Source organism: Carassius gibelio, chromosome A13 (assembly GCF_023724105.1).
Source record: "Carassius gibelio isolate Cgi1373 ecotype wild population from Czech Republic chromosome A13, carGib1.2-hapl.c, whole genome shotgun sequence".
Classification (NCBI taxonomy): Eukaryota; Metazoa; Chordata; class Actinopteri; order Cypriniformes; family Cyprinidae; genus Carassius; species Carassius gibelio.
Window position 1 is genome coordinate 7,223,898 of NC_068383.1, and position 12,046 is coordinate 7,235,943.

Below are 12,046 nucleotides of genomic sequence, written 5' to 3' on the forward strand. Positions count from 1 at the left end.
CTTGGAAAAGTCATGGAAATTCAGTGGTCAAAATGTGTGGGACCCCTTTCAGAAATGACAAGGCTGCATTTGACTTAAATGTAGCAATAGAGGGATTTTAAGTGATTAGTTATATGAATTTTTCAAAACATTTTCTGTTGTTGTTTTTGTTGCAGATGGAATTGTATTTTTCATTCTGTATCTGGAATTTCAGGGATTAACTGTGAGTTGCTGCCCTGTGAGGCCGTTAATCCGTGTGATAATGGGGCAGAGTGTGTGGAGGAGGCTGATCCCATCCTCTTCCCTCTGGGTTTCCGGTGCCGATGTCGCCAGGGTTTCATGGGGCCCCGCTGTGAGATCAACATAGATGAGTGCAGCTCCAACCCCTGTCTACACGGCTTCTGTTACGATGGTAAATACTGTAGTTCTCAGCCTTGAACCCCAAACTTAAAACATTTCCTTTCAGTCTCATTAGCACACTGATACTCTAAGGCACTGTTGGTTTACCCCTTTGACAGTGTTAGCTGTGACTTAGTTTTGTAAGCAGTTTTATGAGATAAAAGTTACTCGTTTCAGTATGACCAGGTCATGCTCCAGCTGTGAGAGAGGATCTGTAAGCCATAAATGCTGCTTTGTAATTTGAATAATGGATGATAAATGACAGAGTTAATACAATCAAAGTCCAAGGCATGGGGTTGTTCTCCCTCAGCAATCCAATAAGCATTTTTATTTTTTTTGCCTCTTCTTTATAAATCATTTCAAAAGCTGTAGATCAAATGTATTTTATCAGTTAAGGATTACAGATTGCAAAGCACTAAATAGACATTTGCAATTAAGTATTTTAAAATTGGAACCTGTAACACACTTGATGCCGTTGTATTTGTAGGCTAAATGATCAGTTATTGCATACAACCCTCCAACCAATGGCAGACAGGCAACGTGTTTAGGAAACCTGTTTGAAAACAGTCTTTATTATTGCAAATAACACTTACACCTTCATATTTAAAACATCCAGTATATATCAAAGGGCCTTTAAAATGGGTAAAAAAAAATATATGTTTTCCAGTTGGCAGTATTTTATGATGATAAAGATTTAATTCCAGATAGCATAATGGTGGATGTCATTGCAGTGACACCAAGAAGACGACAAACCTTGTCTTTGATAACTCGTAAGATTTTAAAGTTTGTTTAAAAATTTGGAGTAATGTAAAACCTCTAAAATAGAAGATCTATGCTCTCATTGTAACTGATTTTTATTTAATTTTGTTTTATTATTATTATTTATTTATTTATTTTAATTTGTTCCCTCAACAACAATCTTTTGAGTTTAATAACCAGGGTTCTCACAGTCTTGGAAAATTGGGTTATAGGAGGGATTTTAAATGTGTGATTTGTAGGTCTGGAAAAAGTCACAGAACTTAATAACAGTTTCATAATGATTTTTTTCACTAGTTATTTTTTAACCTCTAAAATATTTTATAGGGTATAAATTTCAACCTCCAAAATATTTTATAGGATGGAAATTGCTATAAGAACTATAAGAATCATCTAAATTAATCGGAAATAAAAAGTCCCTAAAGAAAAATATTGTGGAATTGTGGAATTTCAGTTTAAGTACTTATTTTATTTCATTTTAACATAGCTTCTGTAAATAAATAGAAAAAAAAGTTTGAAAATGTCTTTTGAAAGTAATTTCTGAATATTGATGGCAATGGGGGCACTTGGAATCAAAAAGGGAAATTATAGGGACTAAAGTCAAATTAATCTGTTAAAGATAGTTTCAAGCAGTGTGGTGATTCAACAGATGACGAATATAAGAGCATCATGAAACAGAATCCCCAGGCAGTAGACCACTAATCTTACAACACTAACTTTTGAATGCAGTAAATGCTTGCATTTCTGTTTTCGACATATATTAAGTATTTGTTCATATACTTATGTAGCTAAAGACTTAATTTTCTTCTGAGTGTACATCATTTTAAAGATATTTTTCAAAATGTCTTTGTTTGAAACTTTTAGTTCACCCAAAAATGAAAATTTGCTGAAAATGTACGCACCATCTGGCCATCCACAGATGTAGATGAGTTTGTTCCTTCATCCAAAAAAAAAGTGGAGAAATTTAACATTACATCACCTTCTCACCAGTAGATCTTCTGCAGTGAATGGGCGACGTCAGAGTGAGTCCAAACAGCTGAAGAAAAAAAGCATCCCAATAATCCAAAGTAATCCACACAACTCCAGTCCATCGGTTAAAATCTTGAGAAACGAAAAGCTGTGTGTTTGTAAGAAAAAAATCCATCATTAAGGCGTGTTTAACTTTCCAGAGAAAAAGTCATCTCATCTGACGCAGGAGAGAAATATGTGCAGTTCAAGTACCATTTACAAGTAAAAACAGTTTTAAACAGCAGAAGATGGAGTTTTTCACTGGAGGAAGCATTATTATGGATTACAGACTGGTAATTTGGCAAGAAGCAAAGGTTCAAAGATAAAATGTCTTAATGATGAATTGTTTATCACATGAGGAAATAACTACTAAGTGTAACTTTAATGCATGAAATTTACTTCACAGTTTTGATATGCATATTAACATGCTGTGGTACACTGAATTGTGCTGTAATTCAATATTACCGTATGCTATATTGTGCTTTGCTAACTTAAACTATTCATGTACCTTCTAATTTCTTACCATTTAGCAGATGCTTTTTATCCGACATGTAGTTCACTAATTGCGCTCCCCGAGCAACCTGCTTTTAAGCACTATGCTCTGAGGTAAAATGGTGAGAGAGATGAAGGACAATTTTGTAACCAGGCAACCAAGTATTCCTCGTCCACCACTTGGATTCAAACCAGCAGCCACTTTGTATTGTCTACCAACATCTCCAGTCCCTACAATCTCCGCCAGACAAAGTTTACTTGTTTACTTTCTCCCAAACTGCACCAGCAAAAACAGCCCAGCACATGCTGTCCCTTAGGGCCTGTCTGCAATATATGAGGTGTGCAATCTGCTGTGTTTTGTGTGGGGAGAGAGTAAGAGGGCAAGGTGTATCTTTTGAGAAGCTGGTGTGAGTAATACGGGAGCCACTCTGGACTCTGAGCATTTAATGAGAGTAATCATGGGTACATGAACAAAGACAGAGTGGCAGCATAGATTATGTGGTCAATCTAAGGGATAATGAAGAATCCTGAGACTCAGTGCAGGCCTTGTAATAAATTTCGCAGCTGTAAGGACCCACAATTACCTCTGTCACAGGCTGCTGTTTTGCAGCAGAAGGGTATGGGATGCATTTCTCCTCAGCGGCGTTAATGATTAAAGGCTTGTGGAATGGGTCATTAGGTTTCAGAAGTCAGATGCAGCGTGAAGACCATGGACAGCGACACTCTTGTAGCATTTGTAAAAGAGATGGCTGTACAAACACACATTTTACATTTAATTGGACACGCTGTGTTTCCAGCAGCTGGAGAGAATATAAACGACCACGGAATTGCACAAGCAGAGAAAATCTCTTTTACTGATAAGCTTAGGAACAATGGTTTACAGACAAAAGAGAAAATATGATGAAATATGACTTTTGACTTCTGTGGCTGTGGAGGGAAATATAGAGTGTGAAAAATGTATCCACAGATTGAACGTCTTAAGTGTCTTTAAATGTCTTAAGTGCTTAAAATGTCAAGTTCCCATGTCTTAAAATCTGAAAATCTAAAAGCAAAGTATTGGTTCTATGCAAGTTATTATTTTTATTTTTTTTATTTTTTTTTTATTACTGTTTATTATGTATGTCATCCCACATTTCCTATAAGAAGCGCACATAGATTTTACCTACAACGTCATTGAATGATGAAGTTCTTAAGCACGTAATTGCAATTGTACTTTTTCTGAAAATGTTTCTTATGTGTTTCTAAAATAGGAAACTGTATTTCATCTATTCTAAAGTGAATTCTCCTGTCTCCTTGTGTGTTTCCTGCTGCAGCTGTGGATGGTTTTTACTGCTTGTGTAACCCTGGTTACGCTGGAATAAGATGTGAGCAGGACATCAATGACTGTGTCAGCAACATGTGTGAAAACAACTCGACTTGTGTGGACCTCCATCTGGTAAGGACAATTAATCTTCAACTAACTATGGACAGCTCTTAAGGAGAGAACAACAGCAGTTCTTAGAATAATACATATGGGAACTACATATAATAACCTCTAATGTGCTGTAGCATCTGTTGTTAAATGATTATTGTTCTCTGTGCAAGGCAATTAATAAAATATAAATCATTCCTTGGCCCACCTGAGATATTATGTAACCGGCTCAGAACAAATAATGTATAGGCCTTTTGTAACCATGTTGTTCTTCTCCACAGACTTCTGCAGTTATTTCAGCCTGTTTATTTGTAAAACTTTGATATACTGAATAATTCAAAATGACTAATTACTATAAAATATATCAATTTAATGTACAGATTGTGTCCACGTACTGAATTCCTTTTTATTTTTCCTATTTGCATACTAAATCATATTTTGGTCTTTTATTTCTGATATCTATGTAGAGCAACAGTCGGCTTCGTATTTTCCATCCCATTCATTTTCTCCATAGGGGAATTGGTTTTTAACAATAACTTATAAACCTTAAAAAGACAGACCTATTCTGTTACAAGGTTGTTATTCGATGGTATATACATTTATTGAAGGTTTCAGTCTGCATTATTTTAGCTTATATTTAGATAATCATGTTAAAATGTGGAATTCTATATGGGACATCTACATTGCCCATGATTCTGCAAACCGTTCAGAGAACCGAAACAAGCAATTTGCACCGGAAGAATAATTTTAGCACCAATGTTTTTAGTTTCCAACAAATGTAAATTATGTTGTTTCTGTATGTGCAACAGCTTCTAATCAATAGTTTTATATTCATCTGTCAATTAGAATTTTTCATTTGCAAGACTTTATGGGACTGGAGTTATGGGACCAAGGCTGCTGAAAAAGTGGCCAGTCACTGATGCACTCTATTTAACCATATACAGTAGCTGTTGATTCATTACAGTTATGCCTCTTACGAACGGAAGTATACAGTACCATGATTCATAAGTTTACCTAAAAATGTACTACTCTGCCTTTCAAGAACTGTAATATCTGTGTGTTTTAGCCCCAACCGTACTCCAATCCCAACCCCCAACATTATTGTCCCTGGTGTTATTGCTAAAAGTTCATCAGTGCATGATAAGGAGAAAATATTTGTTTTTATAGAATTTTTCCTTTGCTGGTGTAACTAAAGTAGTAGGGGAAAAGCTATGTGTCACAATTATGTCTAAACCATATATGTTCAGTATGGTTTTCACAATCCAATTTCACTTGGTAATGTCATATTACTGAAGCTGAAAATGTTGTAAATGTCATTTCAAGTTGTCTTTTAAAAATTCTAACATATAACCGAGTGCAACATTATTATTATTATATTATTATTATTCTAATATTCTAAGTATCATTAGTATAATTTTTCTATTTCAGGCACTGTCATATCAGTCTGGACATTCTTTGAGGGGGAGTTTTGTTCTGTAGATTAAGCTTGTGTTACCTCACACTCTCTGAGAACAAAAAGAGGGGCAATGAGAGCAATCAGTGGCTCAGAAGCCTGTGTGACATGTATTTGTTTGGCTCTTATCCCAAATCGGCTTTTCCTTCCCTTCAGCAAAACCACTCTAATACAACCAGAAAGAGAGATACCAGCCTCTGTGCTCTCATTTCACACTCTTCCGCACCTCCCCAGCCCTTTCTCTTCTTATTTATCTCACAGACTTTCTCTTCTTTTACTCTATTTTTATTCCAGTAGCTCTCAGAACAGAACAGGAGGGCAAAAATAGTTTATCATTTATTCATGATGAATAATGCAACCCTAGGCCCTGGTTTCTGAATGGAGAATGCACTTGGGCTATTCACGGCATCCCTCGAAACCTAGAGGTGTGAACCTGTGGACAGAAATGCAAGAAGGGATACTGGCCCTCTTGCATGCTGAGTTAATTAATGATCTGAGTAGCAATTTTGCATCAAGGAAAGAGATCATCTCGGAGATGCATAGAGAGTCATTTTGAAAAAAGATGATCCAATGTTTTTGCTATTTCAGATCAAGAAAAAAAAAACATTGATTGACTAGCCTTCTTGTTAAGGTGTCCACACCATGCATTTTTTTCTTATTGTTATCATTAAGTTCATGCAAGACTTATGAGGTGGCTGCAGTCATCACGACACTCCATTCAAAGCCACGATACACTCGAAAGTCTAGATTTATATTTGATCTTGCTTACAAATTTAAAGGAAGAGATTTAAAAGAAATGCACGGAGCAATTATCATCTGACATGTTTATGGCTGGCAATAAAGTTTTTGAATAGCATCAATGTGTTAATAGCCTCTATATGCACTCATCACCATAAGAATGCTTTAAAAGATAGTTCTACTGTCGCAGGTACGAAATCACTGATTGGGAAATAATTTAGCTACCACGTAATGGAGCTCTTAAATTCTATGTTTTCACTTACTAATTATATAGCAAAGGATATTGGTCGGAGAGAGTGGGCCAGTCATGGAAAATCACGTGGGAGTTAATTACTTCCATACAGTCAGTTAATTAGATTGACCATCCTCTGTGTGTGAAAATGCATATTCTATCACGCTGGTTTGCCAACAGTAGTCTCCACCTGCCCAAAGCGTGGGTCTCTGGAAGAACAAACATGATAGGCAACAGATCAATCATCTTGCTTTGAATATTTGTGAACTTATCAAATTAATTGAATTGAGAGGCATGCGGAGAGAAGTGGGTTTTTCAATGGGTTTGCTATATGGTCAAGCAAATATTTACCTTTTACATTTTTTTCTTATTCAATTGCACAGTGAAGGGGTCATTTTTTCTGTTTCTATACAGTATATATGTAAATTTTGATATGTATTATTTTGTGTTTTATGATAGATCTCTTTTCACTTCACATCTCAGAAGTGTTAAACAACCTCAAGACAACACTCTGTTTTATATCCCCATAGCACCTTTTTTTCTGAACTTGTCTTTTATTGAAGGGGCTGTTACAACATATCCCTTGAGCATTATGGTTTTGTGAAGTGTGCGTAATGGCCCGATGTCCTCTGTGTTTCCCTAAGACATAACACATCACTCCATTTGAACACCACAGTCTATGTGTCCTCTGCTCATCCATTTGCTACATTAAATGTATATTAAATTTAAATTTAAATTGCCAATATCCTTGCTATAGTATCTTCCTTAACCCAAGAAAATTGGCAATCAAATTTTCCCCAAACTTTTTCACACATTGTAGAGTTTTAATCTCAATTAAGATGTATTTGCTTGTATGAAATGCACACATACATAAATGCATATATATATATATATACTTTACACTTTATGTTGAACTATGTATTATTTTGTTGGTGCAACAGTTTATGTTGAACTCTTTATTGTTTTGGCCAAGGTTATTGAGAGTTGGACTTAGTATGTTATGGCCTCTGAAGCAACAGAGAGATGTTTTCTAATAGTCAGTGTTTCCAATGTTCTGAATGTAATTGACAGTATTGTGTTTTACTTAAAAAACACTTTACAGAAGGTTCCAGCACCTATAAGCTTCCTGAATTTCTGAAATTTACTATTTCTAAATTGTTTCTAAATATGTTATTGCTACACTTAATGGCAAAAATTGCACTGGTCTGCTAGACTTGGTTGAACAAAAATAAACAATATTTTCTTGCTTAAGCTTATGTATTCAGTCATTATTCAATGGTATACTATAAATCCATGTGAAAAAAAATTACTTTGCACTGTTCTCAGATCAAATATTTATATGCGATTAAAATGTGATTAATTTCGATTAATTAATTACAAAGCCTCTAATTAATTAGATTAATTTTTTTAATCGAATCCCGGCCCTAATATATATATATATATATATATTTGTATTGGTAGCTGTTGTTTACAGTAATAGTACAAATTTGTTTTATTTTATATTTATTAATAATTTATTGAGTGTATAATCTATTAAATATTTTTTACAATAGCAAACACTACAATAAAATGTGACCAAATTAAAGACATCAATAATACAATATAATATTTTTTATTTTTTATAAAACTGTTTTTATATACAGTTTTATGTGTAGATGTTTCATAATCGATTTATAAATGTTCTGCCTTGCTTATCTCCAGCGAATTATTATATATATTTTTTTTTTTTTCAGTTTTTTAATTCAATTCTATTTGCTGTCTTCCCAGCATATACTTGAGCATAAAAAAATAATATGGTTCTACCTTCTGACTTTCATTCCAGGAATAGTTTAAGATAATGTATAATATATAGCTATTTTTAAATTAAGGTGACTACTTCAGCAATCATATTACTTATTGTTACAATTATTGATTGTTATTTTAAAATATTTACAAGCAAGTGGTTCTTGGAATTCCAGTTAACTTTTTTAACTTTTTTTTTTTCTTCTTCTTCTTCTTCTTATTTATGTGATCTGTTTGTGGTTACTCATGTTTAGTGACTAATTTTGACAGCCCATTTGACCCATATTGAATGTATTCTGCCATAATTTTGAGTATACTATTCCATCTCATTCCATAACAATGATCTTTTCTTGTGCAGCTTCATGTGGAGACAGGATGTTTCGAAATCCTTTTCACCGATTGCAGTTTACTTCCTGTCAGTGTTTACGTAGCTATTTATTTACTTCTGTTAAAATAAAAATACCCCACTCAACCCCGGGTTTCTCGGGAGAGATACGATCTCAGCTGATGATTTAGCAGCCTAAATAAGATTATACTATCCTTTGCCAGGGGTGAAAAACAGAAGTCTTCTGGAAGCATCTGATCTTTCTCACCATGTCTGCATAGCTTCTTCTGTCCTATGAATAAGGCCTGCGGTGCTCAGATTACATTAGGCAGAGTTTAACACTGTGTGTGTGTCTGGATGATGCACAGATTAGCATGCACTCCAGGATAAACCCTCAGGAAAGCCATGATGAAGAACTCTAACCATGCCTTAACTGTGCAAACCTGTGCTCATTTCCTTTGCATGGGATGAGACTGAATAAACCTTTGCCTTGCAAAATAACAGACAACAAACCACCCGCAGTGATTAATTTTCATAATGAAAATTTTAATGACAAAGTGGATGGGAGAGTTGCAGTAAACTCACCAAGACGGAAAGGACAGCACATCTGAAGACAAGAAGAAGATGCATTTACATTGTATCCCGTATTCAAGCATTAAGTAGAGAGCACAAATTCATTCACTTCAAGTGCCGTTCATTTCAGAGCATGGGGTGTAATTCTGAATATTTCTCTTTGAAATGTGTGGCTCATGCAGATTTCTTTAGTAATTTATGCCAAAATTAATAGCTTGCATGCCTTTAAAGACATGCCTGAATATCTGATGTGCAATGGTGGGTGGTAGAGAGAGTGCATTTGCATAGCAATGGTTGCTCTTCTGTAAAGATAACAACTTTGAAAACCATGCTAAATACATTTGGAGTTAATACCAGGTGGGCTGAGAGCTGAAGCTGCCCACAGAAAATTATATAATTTGTATGTTTTTTTTCCAGACTAAGAGTGAAGAATTGGAAGGTACATATAGATTTACTTGTTTGCTTGTTTCATGTTTCAAAAAAGGGTTGAAGTGTCATCTGTTATAATTTTTATTTATTTATATATGTTAGGACATTTTTGGAAACATGTTGGAAACACACGTTTTTATTCAATGGCAAGTCAGTTTTTTACAATCATAAGGTACTCAAAAACGGAGGTAAGGGGGTACATCAGCTGAGTTACCAAAAAACTACCCAGCACCTGGGTAAAAATATTTAAAAAATAATATAATTTTGGAATAATTATTTGAATGTTTTAATGAAGACATTTTCATGTGTGTTGAGTGATTGGTGTCAAGGCAAGGGTTAGATGAAAGTGTAACACTGTTGTCTATTATCTGTTCATTTGCTGTCTTCATTTGCATTACAGAGTTACGAGTGCCTCTGTCGGCCAGGCTGGGAGGGGGAGTTCTGTCAGTGGGACACTGATGAATGTTCCTCAAACCCCTGTAAAAACAATGCCACCTGTACAGACCTCCTCAATGCTTACAGGTGGGTTGCAAAAACACAGCTTGACGGAGCAAAGAAAATCTGGATGAATGGACAGGCTAGAGACGAGTCACATGGTTGACTAGCTTTTTCAGCAACTTTCCTGCTGATTAATGAGGTTGTTCAGTTTATTTTTTTTTTTTAGCATTAAAATCCCTTTCTATTTGTTTCCTGCTGACATTGACTCTTTAAAAAAAAAACACATCAAACTTTCTTTTAATCATTTACCATTTATTTATTATTTCTCTGTTCCAGCCTTTACTATACTGGACAGTGCTTCATTAAGAATTTTAATCTGTTGTTTCTCAGTTGTAAGCTACTTTGGATAAAATGTCTTTTAAATTAATAAATGTGATGTAAACTTTAAGTGATAGTTCACCCAAAAATCTAAATTATGTCATTAATAACTTACCCTCATCTCGTTCCAAACCCGTGAGACCTCCGTTTATCTTTGGAACACAGTTTAAGATATTTTAGATTTAGTCCGAGAGCTCTCAGTCCCTCCATTGAAGCTGTGTGTACGGTCTACTGTCCATGTCCAGAAAGGTAAGAGAAACATCATCAAAGTAGTCCATGTGACATCAGAGGGTCCGCTGGAATTTTTTGAAGCATCAAAAATACATTTTGGTCCAAAAATAGCAAAAACAACGACTTTATTCAGCATTGTCTTCTCTTCCGTGTCTGTTGTAAGAGAGATCAAAACAAAGCAGTTTGTGATATCCGGTTCGCGAATGAATCATTCGATGTAACCGGATCTTTTTGAACCAGTTCACCAAATCGAACTGAATAGTTTTAAACGGTTCGCGTCTTCAATACGCATTAATCCACAAATGACTTAAGCTGTTAACTTTTTTAATGTGGCTGACACTTCCACAGAGTCCAAACAAACCAATATCCCGGAGTAATTCATGCACTCAAACAGTACACTGACTGAACTGCTGTGAAGAGAGAACTGAAGATGAACACCGAGCCGAGCCAGATAATGAACGAAACATTGACTCGTTCACGAGTTAAGAACCAGTTGCATCGGATTTCTTATCACCAGTAGTTCTTTCAGACAGTTCGATTCAATAAATGGACAGTGGACAGTATACCGTTCACACAGTTTCAATGGAGGGACTCAGAGCTCTCGGACTAAATCTAAAATATCTTAAACTGTGTTCCGAAGATAAACGGAGGTCTCATGGGTTTGGAACGGCATGAAGGTAAGTTATTAATGACATAATTTAGATTTTTTTTGGTGAACTATCCCTTTAACTTTAGCATAGAAGTTGCTTCCGTAGGGTTTAACATTGCGTCATTTTTAAAACATTTATCCCTTGGTTTCAAACTTGTTATTTGGAAAAGGTTAGTAAATTAGAGTGACAGAGGACTGAAGTGTGACCTCATAAATATGTAAATAAGAATGTTGACCCAGGGTTTACAAATATACAGTGAGAAATCATGATACATGACTACCCGGGATTAATTACCATTTACCATGTGTTAAGAATGACCCTTAATTAACAATTTAATGTCTGACAATTCCATTTAAATACATGACATTCGAGTTTTGAGGCTTTTAGTCCATGTGTGTCAGTTTAGAGGTCAACTCCTAAATGTTGATGTAAATACACTTAAAAGCAGGGATGTGTATACATTTTTTTTTTTTACTTTTTTTTTTTTTATATAAATCTTATATATAATAAAATTCACTCTTATAGTTTTTAAGATTTTATATCAAATGAACAGTAATTCAAAATGTAAAAATGTGTTCTGCATTGTTATTCATAAACTGGTAAATCCTATTGGAATTGGGTTAACATCACAACTACAGTAGTTGATATTAAAAAAATTGTTTCGCATGGACTTTTTTTGTCAGCCAAACCCAGAAGACATGAAAAAAAAAAACATGTGATTTTAAGTTCATATTTCAGTAATTTCCTGTGATCAGTTATGAATGTGGAAGTG

General features: G+C 34.8%; 1 protein-coding gene across 1 annotated transcript in view; it reads left to right on the forward strand.

The window, feature by feature from the left end:
- Positions 1-12,046, forward strand: part of LOC128025995 (protein eyes shut homolog) — a 171,545-nt gene that overhangs the window by 42,614 nt on the left and 116,885 nt on the right. The window contains exons 17-19 of the mRNA XM_052612653.1: positions 194-391; positions 3,948-4,069; positions 9,978-10,099. Of these exons, the coding sequence (XP_052468613.1) occupies positions 194-391; positions 3,948-4,069; positions 9,978-10,099 (442 nt within the window). The remainder of the gene's footprint in view (positions 1-193; positions 392-3,947; positions 4,070-9,977; positions 10,100-12,046) is intronic.